Source organism: Gasterosteus aculeatus, chromosome 7 (assembly GCF_964276395.1).
Source record: "Gasterosteus aculeatus chromosome 7, fGasAcu3.hap1.1, whole genome shotgun sequence".
In the NCBI taxonomy this organism is placed as follows: Eukaryota; Metazoa; Chordata; class Actinopteri; order Perciformes; family Gasterosteidae; genus Gasterosteus; species Gasterosteus aculeatus.
Genome location: NC_135694.1, coordinates 22,941,418 through 22,958,143, shown reverse-complemented (window position 1 = coordinate 22,958,143; position 16,726 = coordinate 22,941,418). Strand labels below are relative to the sequence as shown.

At 40.8% G+C, this 16,726-nt stretch overlaps 2 protein-coding genes, 1 long non-coding RNA gene and 6 other non-coding genes across 11 annotated transcripts; 1 reads left to right on the top strand and 8 right to left on the bottom strand.

Annotated features, from left to right (window-relative positions):
• The first annotated feature begins 1,457 nt into the window (after positions 1–1,457).
• nsrp1 (nuclear speckle splicing regulatory protein 1) lies at positions 1,458–5,937 on the top strand. Of its 2 annotated transcripts, XM_078105276.1 has the most exons (8): positions 1,508–1,635; positions 2,463–2,541; positions 2,750–2,806; positions 2,918–3,046; positions 3,292–3,499; positions 3,701–3,803; positions 3,916–4,259; positions 4,308–5,937. In XM_078105276.1, exons 1-8 carry the CDS (start codon positions 1,562–1,564, stop codon positions 4,835–4,837), a joined length of 1,524 nt encoding a protein of 507 aa, XP_077961402.1. In that variant the 5' UTR covers positions 1,508–1,561; the 3' UTR covers positions 4,838–5,937. The 2 variants fall into 2 exon arrangements, with proteins under 2 accessions (XP_040036720.2, XP_077961402.1); XM_040180786.2 differs by having other exon boundaries at positions 1,458–1,635; positions 3,916–5,937.
• Positions 5,938–6,017: 80 nt separating this feature from the next.
• Positions 6,018–12,081, bottom strand: LOC120821752 (calpain-2 catalytic subunit). 2 transcript variants are annotated; one of them, XM_040180718.2, is made up of 22 exons: positions 11,691–12,081; positions 11,352–11,610; positions 11,071–11,158; positions 10,836–10,951; positions 10,608–10,741; positions 10,283–10,475; positions 10,131–10,205; positions 9,972–10,057; positions 9,803–9,874; positions 9,198–9,355; positions 8,916–9,073; positions 8,729–8,740; positions 8,407–8,609; positions 7,887–7,953; positions 7,715–7,798; positions 7,575–7,632; positions 7,396–7,451; positions 7,194–7,262; positions 6,812–6,890; positions 6,603–6,716; positions 6,384–6,436; positions 6,018–6,174 (listed from the first exon to the last, which is right to left on the bottom strand). In XM_040180718.2, exons 1-22 carry the CDS (start codon positions 11,999–12,001, stop codon positions 6,148–6,150), a joined length of 2,472 nt encoding a protein of 823 aa, XP_040036652.2. In that variant the 5' UTR covers positions 12,002–12,081; the 3' UTR covers positions 6,018–6,147. The 2 variants fall into 2 exon arrangements, with proteins under 2 accessions (XP_040036652.2, XP_077961401.1); XM_078105275.1 differs by having other exon boundaries at positions 11,695–11,820.
• A 2,051-nt stretch (positions 12,082–14,132) lies between these two features.
• On the bottom strand, positions 14,133–16,610 carry LOC144410200 (uncharacterized). Its single transcript, XR_013468084.1, has 8 exons — positions 16,319–16,610; positions 16,104–16,202; positions 15,796–15,885; positions 15,508–15,593; positions 15,244–15,314; positions 14,806–14,852; positions 14,517–14,613; positions 14,133–14,328 (listed from the first exon to the last, which is right to left on the bottom strand). It is a non-coding gene; the product is annotated as an uncharacterized LOC144410200 (long non-coding RNA).
• On the bottom strand, positions 14,403–14,472 carry LOC120823191 (small nucleolar RNA SNORD65). The gene has a single exon (XR_005712829.1). It is a non-coding gene; the product is annotated as a small nucleolar RNA SNORD65 (small nucleolar RNA).
• On the bottom strand, positions 14,693–14,766 carry LOC120823187 (small nucleolar RNA SNORD65). Its single transcript, XR_005712825.1, has one exon. It is a non-coding gene; the product is annotated as a small nucleolar RNA SNORD65 (small nucleolar RNA).
• Positions 14,929–14,996, bottom strand: LOC120823181 (small nucleolar RNA SNORD49). The gene has a single exon (XR_005712819.1). It is a non-coding gene; the product is annotated as a small nucleolar RNA SNORD49 (small nucleolar RNA).
• LOC120823190 (small nucleolar RNA SNORD65) lies at positions 15,398–15,469 on the bottom strand. Its single transcript, XR_005712828.1, has one exon. It is a non-coding gene; the product is annotated as a small nucleolar RNA SNORD65 (small nucleolar RNA).
• Positions 15,678–15,749, bottom strand: LOC120823189 (small nucleolar RNA SNORD65). The gene has a single exon (XR_005712827.1). It is a non-coding gene; the product is annotated as a small nucleolar RNA SNORD65 (small nucleolar RNA).
• On the bottom strand, positions 15,978–16,049 carry LOC120823188 (small nucleolar RNA SNORD65). Its single transcript, XR_005712826.1, has one exon. It is a non-coding gene; the product is annotated as a small nucleolar RNA SNORD65 (small nucleolar RNA).
• Positions 16,611–16,726: the final 116 nt, after the last annotated feature.

Below are 16,726 nucleotides of genomic sequence, written 5' to 3'. Positions count from 1 at the left end.
GAAGTTGATGTACTGAGCAGAGGAATACATCCAGGGATATTTCATGACTCCTGAAGCATAGTCTGCCTGACTGAACCTGCACCATTACACTTTAATCTTCTCTGCCTGAAGGCACAGATTAGGGATAGTAGCAACTATAGCCTGCCTCAAAACTCAAATGTGAAGTATGTGTCATGCACACACACAGCAACACAGCACAGATCTCAATGCATGCAGGTAGCATGTATATACACTCTCCTGCTACACATCAATGAACCAGAATTCACTAAACATGACAGATATTCACAGGTCTATGGCCAGGCTAAAACAATACACAGCTGTTTAAATAATAAACACTTGTTTTCCGCTTGTTTTTTGTAACCAGAAATTACCTCTCAATTATTGGTGTAAAAAGAGGTATTTTAGACCCTATAGCTACCATGTGAAGTGATGAATTAATCCTCTCGTCCTACCAATCCATTTATCAACGTGCTCAGTTACTGTTATTACAACTACATCAGTCTATTCAACCTTCCATCCACTCTGTTTGTACATGCGGGATTAGCAGTGAGGTCAGAGATGAGATGGAGATTACGACAGAAATAATGTTGTTTGGATTTAGAATCACTCCGAGGACGCAGTGAGAATTCAAAGCTGCAGCTTCAATCACAGGTGAGCCACATGGTGTCTGAACTGATTTAAAAGGACTTCCCACGAAGGTAAAGAACAGAGCCGCTAACATCATTGAGTGTATCGTAACATTATATAAAATGAGCAAATAACAGGAAATAACAGATGCCAAAACTGTCTTTATTTTCTCTTCAGTAATAATAGCAGATTCACTTTCATTGCAGTTTTCTACAGCTACTTATGTATGGATGCAGAAACCTATATAGGTCTTTGAAAAAGCCTCAACAGGCTTCAAAATATTGTTTCATAATGAAAACAAGATGCAGCATGTGATGCGTATACCAACACAACATATTTACTATCAAAACCAAAGCTTGGAAATCCACCGCTGCATTAGCAACTGCTATTAAGGGGAAATGTTTCTACCTAAAATCTCCACTTTTCTTTTAAAAGAGAACAAAAGAGTTGGGTACATTTTTAATACTCAAGACTATGAACTGAAATGAGCAAAAGCACCAAAAGCAAGATCTCCAATGCATTTACTCAACCAAGTAAATATATACAGAGTAGAAATTCAGGGAGAAATAATGCTCTTATGTTCGGCTTTTTGCAAGGGACTAATACATCATCAAGTAGAATTTGGAGAAATAGCACCATCTGTTAGTAATTCAAAACCATTCATTTTGCATTGTAATGTTCTACCCATACACTTCATGGTTTTAAACATTGGATTTATGGGTCAATGGCGATTATTGTGTTTACAAAAATAAGGGACACACAGATCTGTATTCATGTTTTTTTTTAAATCGCGATATGTCAAAGCAAACGCAACGGCCAATAATTTATGTACATATACATATATAGAAATATGGCTATTTTGTGCGTACATTAACATGTCATTTATTACTTTACTTTGAGAAATTATATATGATATTTGGTTGTATGTTATTAAATGATAAAATGTTGTGTCGAATCTGTCGTGCTCAATCACGGTCTGCACAGCAAGATGGCGGCCCCTACCAAACAGTAAGTTGTAAAAAGCAAAGAGGCGACTACGCCACTGTGTGATTGACATTTAAAGACAACGGATTCACGTGGTCGGGGTTGTAGTTGTAGTCATTTCAAAGAGGCGTAGTCTAGTGTGCTAGAGCAGCCGTGGTGTTACAGCTCAAGATCATTTGTGAAAACGGTGGTTCTCCCTTCTGCAGCTAACACTAGCTAAGCTAACTGGTGTTAGTTCACGAAATGCTAACTTCACTATTATAACGTCTAACGTTACGTTAGTAAACTGGCTGAAATAAGGCCATTTTTTACGGTTCTGCCGATTTTCACCTTTTCAATCTTGTCATTTATATAACAACTTGCCCTTCAATTACTTTTGTTTTTGTAACTCACTAAAGACAACCTGCTAGGGACTGTTTCGCAGCTAAAGATAGTCATTCATAACGCCAGCTCACGTTCATTTCGTAGGTTTGGTATAACGGTTTTTATTTTGTTTCTCTTGGGCATAACATTTTACAATACTCTTATTATTTTCAGATTGTCAACTGTGTCTTAAAGCCTTTGAAACAAAAATCACATAAATATCGCCTCTATTGCGACAACGTGTATTTTAGCTGGTTGCAGATTGCTGACAATACTAGTTATGCCGTTTAATTGATCGTAACTAATCTAAAGGCTGGAGACAAAATCTCTTGTTCTCACTATTCAGATAGGTCATTTGCACAATGACAAAAGCACAAAACACAAATGGCTGTGAGTTGTGGTCTCTGCAAACCTTTGGTCATTAGACTCGCGTTTAAAGTACAGAGGACTGTGGTGTGGCAGGATTCATGACCTTGTTTATTGTCCAGGTATGGGCTGATTTTGTCTCAGAAGAAATCAAAGAACCTGCTGAAACACTCCGTGTTCGAGGATGACTCTGATGACGAGGTGGGTAAACCTCTGGAGTTGTTATAAGCAGGACAAAATCATTTATCCCTTGACATTGTCCAATCACTGCATTGGACTTTAATGTCCTTTCACTTTTATGGAAGCTAAATACTTTTTTGTATATAAAAAAAATAATATATATATATATATATATGCCGGTATCCGTTGTTACTTTTCTGATTTCCGGTCAATATGTTTTGTTCCTCAGATCACAGTTGGGGAGACTCTGCAGAAAGAAGCTGTCAAAAAGAAGATGATGAAGCAGGTGAGAGGAAGAATTAAAGGACTTAATTTAATTTTGGTCAATGCACTGGTATAAACTAATTCCTCTGTGGTACAGCTAATACATTTCCCTGTTCTTTCTCTCCTTGTAAAGACGCGTCTGGAGATGCACAAAGCCCTGGAACAGGACAGCTCTGTTTATGACTACGATGCTGTGTACGACGACATCCAAAAACAGAGACTTGAGACCAACAAAAAACTTCTGGGAGGCGCTGACAAAAAGGTAATGTCCTTTTGTCACCTGTACGGCTGCATTAGTCCACGCCAACATTTCAAAGGGATCCAATCAGAGACGGTTCAGTGGGTACTTAAAATATGTTGGGGCCAGATCCGGATTGTGCTGTGGTGCTGCTGTTTTGTCGATATTGAGTTCTGACATCGTACTGCTGAGGAAAATGCTTAATGTGAGCTTTAACTTCCCCATGAACATTCTCCTCTTTTTCCTTTTTGTCTTCGTTTTTGTTGCAGCCAAAGTACATTCACCAATTAATGAAAGCAGTTGAGGACCGAAAGAAAGAACAAGAACGAAGGGACGAGAGGAAGATCCAGAAGGAAAGAGAGGCAGAAGGAGAGGAGTTTGCAGATAAAGATGCTTACGTTACATCCGCCTACAAGCTAAAACTGCAGGAGCAGAAGGAGGAGCTGGAGAAAGAAAAAAGAGTGGCAGCCATGGAAGGTTAGACCAATACTCTACAATTGCTTTATGCTGTAGACGGATAAAATGTTATCCTTTGGTTAACTTAACGTTATTAAATCGTATTTGGTCTATTGCCGTTGAAGAAGTATCTCCTTCCTTCGGGCACCCACAGCATAACTTGGAAGAGATATATTTTAAAAAAGTCAATTATTTGTCTGAATTATTTTTTGTTTTAATTAGCGGCTTTGGACGTGAAGAAACAGAAAGATCTGAGCGGCTTCTACCGCCACTTGCTGAATCAGACCGTAGGGGAGGAGGCGATACCGGATCACTCAGCAGAAAAGTCAGTCAAAGCTTTGTAGCACTTCATTCATGAAGTTAAAAAAACAAAACACACACACATTAAAAAAAATCATTCTGCCTTTATTTGAATCTCTTTTTGCCTTCATCCACAGAACTCAAAACGCGAAGGCTTCAGAAGACGCAGTGAGGATTTCACCTGTTTCCTCAGCCGTGTGCCATGATAATATTCCAAGTTCATGCAGCGACAGCGAGGAGGGGCATGAGCAGAAATGTGGATTTAGCAAGCACGGGGCGGGTTCTGCACACTCAAAACGCCAATACAGACAGAGGTCCCCTTCTTCAGGGAGCGGAGAAGAGAAGGACAGGGCGAAGGAGCGAGACAGACATACGAAGAGGCACAGGGATCAGGAGAAAGACCGATACAGGGGAAGGGAAAGGGACGACAGGCACGGAGGGAGAAGGGACGACAGGGACGGAAGGAAAGACAGGGACCGAGGCAGAGATGATGACAGAAGCAGAGGCAGAGATGATGACAGAAGCAGAGGCAGAGAAGATGACAGAAGCAGAGGCAGAGAAGATGACAGAAGCAGAGGCAGAGAAGATGACAGAAGCAGAGGCAGAGATGATGACAGAAGCAGAGGCAGAGAAGATGACCGAGGCAGAGGAAGGGATACAGACAGGGAAGACCGGCATGGCAAGAGGGAGAGGAGCCCTAAGGAAAGAGAGAAGGATAGGAATGGGGAGAGAGAAAAGAGAAGGAATCATGATGAAGACAAGCGTAGGGACAAAGATCAGGAGGAGGAGAAGGAGAGAAAGAAGCAACCAGGAAATGAGAAGGCAGTGAAGAGCGATGAAAAAGACCCAGAAAAGAAGGAAGCAGTCGGAGAAAAGAGCACGGAACTCAAAGATGATCAGAAACAGGAAGGCGAGGAGAAAGAGGATGTGGAGGAAAAGGCCAACAAGTTTGCAAAGCGCAGCACGGATCAGACTGTTGGTTCGGCGAGGGACAGGTACATGGCCAGACAGATCGCCCGCTCGTCCTCTAAGACTTACATAGAGAAGGAGGAGGACTGAGCGCTGTGCACCACAATGTAGAAGACGAGGCGTACGTTATTTAATGTCTGTCTTTCAACAAACCTCAAGAGAAAAACCACCATTGAGTTAGTTTCTTCAATACCACCTGACTTCCCTTGCTTGTTACCCAAGCCGACCGAAAAGGTAAATCTCTTAAGGCTCTTTTCAAAGCTCATTGATTTTGCAAAGCGGTTGAGCACTGTACTTTTTGCAACCTTTCTTCTAGCAGGAATAAATATAATTCTATCATGTTATTTTGCTTTTGTTGGGTATTTATTTCAGCCTTCATTCGGTGCTCTAGTGAGTATTTACTAAAGTATAGAAGTGATTAAAGTATTCACTTTACTGTACTCGTGCTTTTCTAGTCTTCCGACCACTCAGAGCACTTTAAAACTAAGTCGCGTCATTCACCCGTTCAAAGCCATTCATTACATTACATGTTATTTAGCTGACGCTTTTATCCAAAGCGACTTACAATAAGTGCATTCAACCATTCATACAGGAGATGCTCTGCAAGCTGCCACCTGCCCATCAGCTATGAGGCACATCGACATGTAGTAGCAGAGCCGAACTGAGTCAGAGTCGCCACTATAATTCCCATGTTCACTAATTAAAGAACATTTAAGTCAGTTCCGTAGCGACGCTTATTGGTGTACTAGTTTTGGAGAATAAAGGTAGCCTCAGCTATCCAGACAATTCACTGTTTGTTTTAGTCCGTTTGTGGCATCTGCTGACAATAAGTAAACTATAAAAAAATATATAGCGTCCCGTGTCTTCTGACTCCACTCATTGATGGGCTGAGGACAGATTCAAACTGTAGAGTGCTGGTCTTCAATGACCAGAGACAGTTGGACAATATCTTTCTTTTGGAGTTGAATTGGTGCGTTTTGGAGTTTATTTTTTCAATCATTACGCAAAATTGTAAATATAAGTTTTAACAGTTGACCTGCGTAAAATCGCAGGACGGCGTGTATAAAGTCATTGTGTAATTTAGAAGAACGCATGAGCCAGTGATGTTGTGTTTGCTCACTTGTTGAATTTTTGTACTTTTCCCCCCCATGTAGTCAGTGATGAGTTAATAAATCGTTTCCACTTCACAATTTTCTTCTGTTGCTTCATGTTTGTTCATTTGTAGCTTGATGGTGAAACGTGTAAAAGGTTCAAGATTTCACTTCCACAATTCAGGAGGTAACTTTTATTTCGAGATTACATACACGTTATAAATGTGTTGCTGCTTTAGAGGTTTTGCACTTGAAGACATTGATTCCAGTAACAGCTTCTCTAGAGGGTCTCCAGTGTCGCCCTTTGTTCTAGTTGTACATGGACAAGTTGGACCACTGAAACAAATAAAAAGGCCGTTTGGAGAACTGTTAGTATCGTTGATGCGTGAGATGACTTATTTCTGCACATTGGGTCATAAAGCCCGCAGGTGGAATGTCACTAAGAACTATACTTTTTCCATTTAATGATTTATTGCTCGGCTAGAACATTGAATTCCGCAGTGAAATATTTTCACTCTGCGACATTTAAGAGGAAACCGACTTGCCTCGGTCCAGGACAAGTGGATCACTCCGTTTGAGGATTTGTCCTTGAAAACATCTGTAAATAAAACAAACCACAAATAACACATTCATTCAAAACAATATTCATAATTGTTGATCATTATCGATAAATTCTTTGTGAGCTACGATACTTTGACATCCGGATTAAAGAAAACAAATGAAAAGCTTAATTCCTCCGCAGGGGGATTGTCCACGACACTCACCTGAGATCTTCTCCAGGCGTAACATGAGAGTGATAAAGTTCTCCATGGAGGTGTTCGACATCCCCGAGTAGCGGGCCGTCATCAGCCTCACCATGAAGTCGTCAGTGTCCATTCCTGGTGAGAAAGTTACAAATACTCCCGTTACCTTTTCTCGTTTTGCTAGAAGTTTATATTCTTCAGCTGCAATCATAGTTTAAATTGTAAATTACCCTCATCCTCCATGGCCTTCTGGAGCTCACGTTCAGACAGAGATCCATTCTCATTCACATCCGCAAGATGAAAGCATTTCTGCAAAAAAGATAAATCTACATTAGGAACTTACAGCACTTCAACATATAGTGCTGTAAGTTCCTATCTATATATATATATATTATATATATATATATATATATATATATATATATATATATATATATATATATATATATATATATATATATATATATATATATATATACACACACACACACTGTAGGTTTCTGTTCTTTATTAACTACACTTCAGACTCGCTGGCTACAATTCTGGAAGAAGTGTCATTGGTGAAAACATGAATACAAACGAATATTCATCGCGCCATATTCGCTGCATCACCTTGTATTTGGTGATCTTCTCCCAGAGAGTTGAGAACTCCGTGAAAGTCATCCTCATTGTTTGGTTGGTCTTTGAACATTAAGGACGACTCATTTGAAAAAAATATGCAATTTTACTTTCTGCCACGATAATGTGTCATGGTTTGTTGAATAAGTCAAAATCCAGCACATGGTTAAACATCCTCTTTTTCTTTTAAGGATACATCCACCATGGCCATCATGCTCATGCAGGTATCCAAACCAAAACCAGAGCGGGTGCCTGTCAACGGTACAAACGGATCAATTAAAATCCCCAAAGGAACTGGAGGATTTGGTGTCGTGAGTCACGACAAATGAAATAATATTTCAAAAAAATAAGCACACGTGATTTAAATCAAGTCACCGTGAGGGAAGTTGTCATTCAGGAGCTTCTGGAGCTGTCCGGCCGCCAGCCGACCAAACTGCAACACAAAGTGTGATGGATTCATACGAGACAAAAAGGGGCAAGATGAGAAGCAGATGGATGGGCAGAACATTTCACACCTGATCAGCGTATCTGCTGAACAAGGCTTGGATGGTATTCCTGTCGGTGGTCTCCTCCTTGTCCTTGTCCTTGTCCTTAGGCGGCTGTAGATTAAAATTCAATAAATCAGACATTCATTTTCTAAATAAACTCGCTCCCTTACAGCTGAAGTGTGTTCTACAATATGCATACCATGGGAAGAATTAAGCTCTCCTCCTCTTTGTGCTCATGATCACCGTCATCATCTTCATCATGGGAGCTAAATGCAATGGATAGTTTGTTTAAAATCAGCTTCCTGATTTAACCTCGGTTGGTACTTTACGCGTTTCTCCATTGCTAATTTTATTGCAAACAAGCAGCAACACAACTTTACACTAATAACGCTAATAATGCTTATGCTTATATAATTATGCTTAGGTTTTTGTGGTCAGAAGTCAGAACATGCTTATTGTCCCTGGAGTTATGGAGGTATGAGAGGTATTTTGAGTCCTACTTCCATGTTCCTCCAGTTGTGTCGGCCTAAAACATTTATTTGGTAGAATGGAGACTTCACCTCGGTTTGCCAAAAACCTAAATTCTTTAAAAAAAAATACATGGACCCAAGTTTCAGTGCAGCTTCAAATGGTACGAGCCAGTTTGGGTCATACAAACAAATGAAATAACATTCTCCAGCGGGACGTACGGCATATGACTCATGTCAGTGATTCCTGACCTGATCTTAGCATCGGTCTTGGTGTAGACGGTGAGAACAAAGTCTCCACTCATGTTGGGCTTGAGAGTGGAGGGGACGATCAGATACTCGGCCGGCTCCAGACTGTACGACTCAATCAGATCCCTTTCGTTGGTGTAAAGCTGTCTTTGCTTCATGGGCCTGTTTCTTTGGAAGAAGGAGAACATCACGCGCCCTTGTGGTGTCTGGGGAGAGAAGAACCGTAGTTATTGTAACTAAACTGGTTTTAATTACTATTAAATGGCACTATTTTTGTTGAATGCGGACTGGGATTTCGGTTGATCGGTGTGATGTTTGTTCTTACCCCTGGAGGAATCTGTCGCATGGGAAATGGAAAAAAGAAAAAGTAATTTCACAGTTTTACAATAAGCCACAAAAAAGTGACAAACATAGCGAGAAACAATGGCTTATATCATACAGTTTTAAACATTTCTCATTTGTGCTATTTAACCATTATTTAAAATTTTTAAATGCAAAATTCAGGGCCTTACCTTAAAGACGGTAAGTCCAATCGGGTGGGTTTTTGTTGTTTTGCGATTTTGCTTCTGAGGTTTTTGCATCAGAGAAAGGAAGATGTTTTGGTCGTTCTGCTCCTCCTTGTTTATTTTAGTAACCTGCAAGCGATACTGGGGGTTCGCCTCAAAGGTAGCTACAGGTGACGAGAAACATGAACAATGACATTCGGGTTTTTTTGTACCCTTGCACACACAAAAGGAAAAGGACACAACAAACATCATTGCGGTTGTAGTTGAAGGCCAAATAATTTGGCTCACAGTAAGACATGTTGCCGCCGGCAGTTATTCCTGCCACCCAGCTGCCATCGTAAGTCATGGATTTCCACTGGCAGCTGACGTCACCGTCAATGAAGTTGGGGTTCTCACAGCAGATGAACAAGTTTTGGAAATAATGACAGAAGTCCTCCAACTCCATCCTGACAAAGATAGACAAAGAGAGCAAGGTGTTGAATGTATTGTATTTTCGTGAATTTACGGGACACCTCAAATCCAAACATTGGGAGATAGTTGTGTCTTATAAAATGTGTTTCTGTCCGTTGAATTTTCATGTGTTCAGATGTAAAGCCCCTTTAAAGGAGTCATTTGCAACGATCTAAAGGTACCGTGTGGAGTTCTGAACACTAGTAGTGCTGAGGTGCATCGTTTTTATGACGAGGAAGTACGTCTTACGCAATTTCACTGATCGACCGTTGGCGGTATTAGCAGACCAAAAAATGAAGTAAAAAGTAAAGTAAAATTCAAGCGAGCAGACAAAGATGCACAAACATCTTAGTGAATTTATTTTTTAAATGATCCATGCAATGTTTTGACGAGGAAGGAGGCACATCCGTTCCATTAGTTAGACCTCACTGAAGATTACTTACCAGAACTCTCCGTCATTGCGGTCAACAAAGTTTTTCCGATCTTCTGGCCTCACTTTACTCCACATGTCAGACCTGCGTACGAGAGGAAAATAAATGTGTCCTTGAGCTGTGGTTCAGTGAAAGTTAATGTTATTACTGACTGGGTGTCTGATCAGTTCAAAGAGCCTACTTGTCACTCCACTTCCCCTTCCACTCCGTCCGGCCCCAAGGATTCATGAGACGCACCAGCTTCACTTTAGAGCCGTAATAATCCACCTTTAGAGGAAATGGAAACGCTAAATGTGACATTTGAACTTTCCTCTTGCACATACATGAGAACAAACTTTACCTCAGTGACTGCTGTCACGGAATAAGCATGTGCATCCACAATCCCAGTGTCCTGTACTGAGTTCACCAACTCCCCCTGAGACAGATAGAGAACGGTGCAATCAAACCAGTGACTTTCAATTCTTTTTCACTTCCAAGGGTATTTGTTCTTACCCCCTTCTGGGCAGTTCCGCAGCAGATCACCGACTGGCACCTGGTGGCTCTGCTCAGCGCGTTCCACAGCTCCTCGTCGTGGCCCGCCGAGTGGGCCTCATGGAGTTTGTAATCCATGTTCAAGCCTCCACTGAAGTCCTTGCAGGCCTCTGACGGCAATCCAGAGCTCATGTCCGCGTATGAGCCGCACACTCTGTGCGAGATAGATGACGTCTGTAACCATGGGGACCATTCATCCACGCGGAGCGTTTGACTAAGGTGGCACTCCTTAGTCTTCAGACACAATGAAATATTTTGTACAAGGTAGAACGAGTCGGTGTCTTACTTGGCGTAAGCTTTCTCCAGCAGAGGAGCCCAGAACTCGGTTCCATCCTTGGAGCTGACAAACATCAAGCCATTGTTCAGCGTTGGCAGGTGGTCATCAATGACAACATCTACCCACACGCCGAACCTCCAGAACTGACACAGAAAGGAGAAGTAAGACTTACAGGTTGGACCGGAGTGTGTGGTGAAATCGTAGTTATGACAAACTCGTGTATCGTTGATTATTTACCCTGAAATGAAATATCCCGGCATTATCACTGAAGTTCTGGTCCATAGGCACAACTTGAGCTAACAGGCCTTTGTGGAATGTCAGGGAGGAAATTGCAGCCAGAAACCAGCAGTTACCTGGTAAGTTAAGTTAACAACTCAAGCGCTGACACACGCACAGAGCAGGTGGACACCTGACGAAGGTATGAAGGTATACGAAGGTGTTTTTTTTTGTCTGTGAGAGAAGGTTTGCCTACCCACGCTGCCTTGATCAAAGTCAAACCGGGAGGCTCCTTTGCTACAGAAAATAGGATCCCTGCTTTTTTTTTGTGCCTTCAAGATGTCCTGGACAGTACAAAAAAAAAGAAAAAATCAAAATACACATATATGCGTGAACATATGAATACTGGAAAACAATGTAACTTCAGAATGTAAAAAAAATGCTTTTTTCTTTATCGCAAATATATATAAATATATATCTAATATATCAAAATTGGATTTACACAAGCAAACAAAAAAAACATTTAAAATGTTTTACTGCTGGTCGGAGCCACTCCACTTGGGCTTCCTGCCAACGGCTTAAATTAGGCAGGTCCCCCAGAGATTGGTTGTTGGGGGGGAAGGTGTTGTCCACAAACTGCGTCCTTCTGCGGCGGTAGTTATCTCTCAGCTGCGCGTAGTCTTGGTTGTTAAACCTGGCCGGGTTGGAGGCGCTCCCTTCACTGCCATCTTGGTAACGCAGGTTGATGATAGAGGTGCAGCTTCCAGGCATGTTGACCACAGCTTTCAGACTGATGCTGTGACACGAGAAGAAAGACAAAATAAGAGAATTCTGAATTCTTGTTAAAAAGGCAAACGCTGCGTTGGAGACGATTACCTGCTGCAAACAACTTCAGCTTCCTTGCAAGGGCAGTGACTTGGAGGTGGGCAGGCCGGTCTCTGCAGTAGACTATATAGCCACAATGTCCACGGACCCGCCCCCATGAATGTATTGAAAGAGTAAAAAAAACACCCGGGGGGTTTAGGATCCTTTTTTTTCCCTTTTAGTGAAATGTCACCGGAGCTTCTCATCCTCTCCTCGCTAAAATGCCGTTTCTCCTTTATTCTTGTGCACACATGCATAGCCCTGTAGGAACGAACAAGAAGGAGATTGCGGAGAATAAGACAATAATTTCTACCTTGAGCCATCACCGGCTTTGTGTGTCACATAACTCTTGCACTTCTTGTGGAATCTGCCAATCACTTTGAAAATTGATGAAAATACTTGAATGTTAAAACTCTACCATTGGCACATGTACAAAATCTTTTGTCATGTCAAATGTAGAATAAGAACATTCAAAGGTTTGGACACACCTTCTCATTCAGTTGAATGAGACTGGGTTAAATGGTAAACAATACGTGTTAAAGCAGCATTTATGGCAGAAAGGTGCAAAAATAGGAGATTTGAGGCTTCATAAATAATTAGTCTTAAATACCAGGGCTGTTGTAAGGTATTGCACAACAGATGCGACTGATTACGGATTACTAATGTTGTTTTCATGTGTTTGTCATACTGCATGGTATCTGTGCTACTGCCTCTTGGCCAGGTACTTCGTGCACGGAAATCTGCACTTAATGGAGTCGTGATAAATATGTGCTCAGTATGCAAATCCAGACGTTTGACAGTGTTTTTCCTTTAGTTGGATTTTTAAAATTGCCTTCAAAACAATACGTTTATTGTGTGAAACAGAATCAGCTCCACAAAAATAACTAAACCCCTTTTTTATTGCTGTTAATGTTTCTCCAGTCTTCATCAAAAGGTGTATGTGTATGTATGCTTGCCAGAAGAAGGTAGTAGCTGGTGCTGTTCCAAACTGATAAACATTTTTAAGAGATAAGTTTCCAAAAATTCCTGACATGTCAGCACCCATCTGCACACGAACACACATGTTGTGTCTGCATGTCCCTGTAAAGGTGCACCAAGTAACCCGTGGGATAAATTCTTCTGGGACAAATAATCAGTTCTCACACATACTGTATTTTAAATTTTTTGGTCCCAGTTATTTTCTAAAGCTGAGCAAAAACATGTCAGCACCCATCTGCACCTGTACACACTGTTTCTGCATGTCTCTGTAAAGGTGTGTGATGGAAAGGTCCTTCGGTAAAATTCTTTAGTTGCAGGTGTCTTTGCTATCGGCAGTCTGTTATCTTCTCCCTGGTCTTTGGTGCATGATTTCTTCTTGACTTTTATTTTTAAAGTATTGCTTTCCCTTGATAAAAAATACCCCAATACAAATGCTTAAGTATAAAAGACGTCTTGATGTTTTATGAATATTAACGGAACAGTTTGGATCTTAACTGCAACTTTAAGTTTCAAAATAAAAATAAAAACACTCAACACAAATGAACACATATCAATGCATCAACATCTTCCCATTAGCTTACTTTTTCATGTTCAGGTTTGTTAAAACTGGTTGCAGCAGCTATTATGGGTCACATTGATATTGGTTAAAACTGTTGACGCTTACGTGTGTGCGTGCCTGACAGACCCTCTTTTATCATTGTGGTTTGTTTTACTGGGTATTTCATTCAAGCCACAACTCCTTAGGAGCAGGTGATGGTTGCACCTGATATCACGGCACACTAGGTTTACACCAATAAGATGAACACATTTGTACTCCGTGTTACCAGTAGGTGGCGCCATGACTGAGGAAAAATGCAACTTTACATATCTTCAGGCCCAGTGTCTCAAACATGGCAAATGATCAACTTTGCTGATGCTCTCACTCGCCGCCCTTTCTAATTCTTAGAACATTCAGTGAAGCATTATCAAGGTCTTAAGTGACAACTTGAGATGTGCTTACCTGTGAGGAGCAGGGGCTCAAGATCATTTGAAAAGAATGTTTAATCTCTGGGAGTTTTTTAAAACGTAAAAAAAAATTGCAACACCCCCTAGGTTATTATAAAAATATACAAATTTCCAAGAATTGTGAGAACGTTTAGGAGGAGCAGGCAAGAATGGGACTGGATTCAAATTGTCAATTTTCAGAGGAAGGTGCCTAATTGGGTGAAATGACGAGCGCTGTTCCCGTTATCTGAATGCTAAGGAGCTTCAGTACAATGCTGCTCCAGCACAGGAACCACTGGGCCAGCTCTTACAAAATTAAAGCTCTCCGTAATATTTAAAGAGATGCATCGTTCACATGAAATATCATTGAGAAGCGCAGATCATTTAAGTAACAGTCAGCAAATATATATTGTAAACTGGTTAAGTAATGCATTGATTAGTGTGAGGTCTGTTAGGACAACTCTAAAATCACGTAATCTTTGAAAGAAAAGCTCAATTTAGTACTTTATTTCACTCATTGCCAACGTTCTGCAGTGTCACAAGCCATTTTATTCAAATATACGCTGATTTTTAATTATCAAACTAAACTCCAAAGTAGTCAACTCCTGTGAGTCATCAGGTTGAATTGGGCCGATACACAGAAGTGAAACGTCGCGTCTTACGGCAGCTCAGCTCACACGCCTTTCATCTATGAAAGGGATAAAATGATGGTCACAATACGGTAACAAAGTACATTAATGTTACAGAACTGAATCTCAAAATGTTCAGAAAAATGAGTCACCACTAAACAATCTGCCGGTAATTCCAGATATTTGTTTGAATATCATCATGTCATTGATACAGACACAATCTACAAGTAATGCACATTAAACTAACCTCAAGTGTGCCTTGACATTTAGATTATCAGACAACAGGAGACTCCATTTATCCGAGGTTTTCACTGTAAAATGTGTGCTGAGAGCAAGTCTTTCATCTACGGGAGGGATAGAAATGAAGGTTATCATTAGTGAAATCAAGTACATTACTATAGTTACAGAACTGCATCTCAAAATGTTCAGAAAACCAAGAGTCAACACTAAACAATCTGCCGGTAATTCCAGCTATTTCAGTTTGAATTTCATCACAACTGCAGAGACCAATAAGTTCACCGATGTTTCAAATATACCTTTCATATTCAGTGGACCAGACTCCTGGAGATGGCGCTTTGGATACCTGAAAAAACAAAATAAATGTAAAAAAAGAGGGAATAGACAAACATTCCACTAACTTCTAATTAATACTTTAACGGACTCAGAATAGTGGATCGTCAGTTGTCGCATCAGACGGCACTTCCTATTGCAGGTTTTCGTCATCGACCGCGTTACACAGGTTCACATTGTTAAGTTTAACAAATAACACAAGCACATATGATATAAGCATTATTTTACGTCCATAAATATAGTATTTCGTAACTATATGTAGGCTTTGTTCTGGCCTGGAACAGACCACAAGATTCAATCACACAAGCAGTGGTGCCCCCCCACATTACAATGTGAATAATGCTTAATAACTTATGTGTTCCAGATGCTCCAATTAGGAAAGAAAATAGTTTAAAATAACTTACTGGATCCAGGTTGAATTGAGCAGATACACTGAAGTGCAACGTCACATCAGCTCAGCTCACACGCCTTTCATCTAGTTAAGGGATAAAATGAAGGTCACAATTAGTCGGTAACATCAAGTAAAGTCTCAAGAGTTACAGAACTGAATCTCAAAATGTTCAGAAAAACGAGTCACCACTAAACAATCTGCCGGTAATTCCAGATATTTCAGTTTGTATTTCATCATAACGAGTGGATAGACGACATTTTACAGACAGAATATTCACCTGCACAACAAGAATCATTAGTCATCTGATCCAATTAGTCCAATGCAGTAGAACAATGCCTCGTCATTTGGTCACAAGTCTTTCACCTACGGGAGGGATAGGAATGAAGGTTATGATTGGTTAGTGACATCCAGTACATTAATATAGCTACAGAACTGAATCTCAAAAATGTTCAGAAAACAAAGCGTCACCACTAAACAATCTGCCGGTAATTCCAGCTGTTTGTTTGAATTTCATCACCACAGGGGCAGAGAACAGCATGTTTACATCCTGAGAATGTATATTCACCTGGAGACCACAAGCCCTTATTCATCAGGTTGAATTGGACCGATACACAGAAGTGCAACGTCGCATCTTATGGCAGCTCAGCTCACACGCCTGTCATCAATGGAAGGGATAAAATGAAGGTCACAATTAGTCGGATGACATTAAGTAAATTCTTAGGAGTTACAGAACTGAATCTCAAAAATGTTCAGAAAACAAAGCGTCACCACTAAACAATCTGCCGGTAATTCCAGCTGTTTGTTTGAATTTCATCACGATTATCATTTCATGGATACAGCCACAACCTACAAGTAAAAGCACATTAAACCAACCTCAAGTGTGCCTTGACATTGAGCAGACATCAGGAGACTCCATTTATCCAATGTTGTGACTGTAAGATGAGTCCTGCGTTCATCCCGCCTGAAGTCGACCTATGCAGCAAAATGTCAAATTCAACCATTAGACAGGTTTTAAAAAAGTAAACACGCATGTTTTCAATAAGGATTTACACCCAAAGGTTATAAATCAAAACGCTTAAGGTTCTCACTTTTCTCTCATCGTGTCGGTCGGTGTTCCCCACGTGGCGGCGCGAGGCCCTGTTCGCGTTAACGTTATTGCGCCACGTTCACGAAATGCTACAGAAGTTGCTTTTAATTACAGTTACAAACTACAGATCGAGAAAAAGTTTAAATATAGTAACACAGGCGCTTACACCAAACAAAACATGTCTAAACTAGTTGAACGAAGCCTGCCGCTGGCGCACCTCCTGCTCGCTGGAGGGAGAAGGCGAAAGAGACAGAAACAGTGCGTCGGTGAGATATTTATACCACCAACGTCGCAGGAATATGAGGTCACGCGTTCTTCAGTTTTGGCGGGTGATCAACGGACTGCAAAAGTCCTCTGCGCCTCCTGCTGTACCGGAGGACAAACAACAAGATGTCATAGAGTAAAAATA

What these genes read in the sequence shown, in the direction of transcription:
- nsrp1 (XM_040180786.2), top strand. Translation starts at nt 1,562, where the DNA reads ATGATAAAATGTTGTGTCGAATCTGTCGTGCTCAATCACGGTCTGCAC. An exon ending in ATGGCGGCCCCTACCAAACA is followed by an intron (nt 1,636 to 2,462) that starts GTAAGTTGTAAA and finishes TTTATTGTCCAG; the next exon opens with GTATGGGCTGATTTTGTCTC. An exon ending in CCGGATCACTCAGCAGAAAA is followed by an intron (nt 3,804 to 3,915) that starts GTCAGTCAAAGC and finishes CTTCATCCACAG; the next exon opens with AACTCAAAACGCGAAGGCTT.
- LOC120821752 (XM_040180718.2), bottom strand. Translation starts at nt 12,001, where the DNA reads ATGGCTCAAGGTAGAAATTATTGTCTTATTCTCCGCAATCTCCTTCTT. An exon ending in CTGGAGAAAGCTTACGCCAA is followed by an intron (nt 10,476 to 10,607) that starts GTAAGACACCGA and finishes TATCTCGCACAG; the next exon opens with AGTGTGCGGCTCATACGCGG. An exon ending in GCATGATGGCCATGGTGGAT is followed by an intron (nt 7,263 to 7,395) that starts GTATCCTTAAAA and finishes TAATGTTCAAAG; the next exon opens with ACCAACCAAACAATGAGGAT.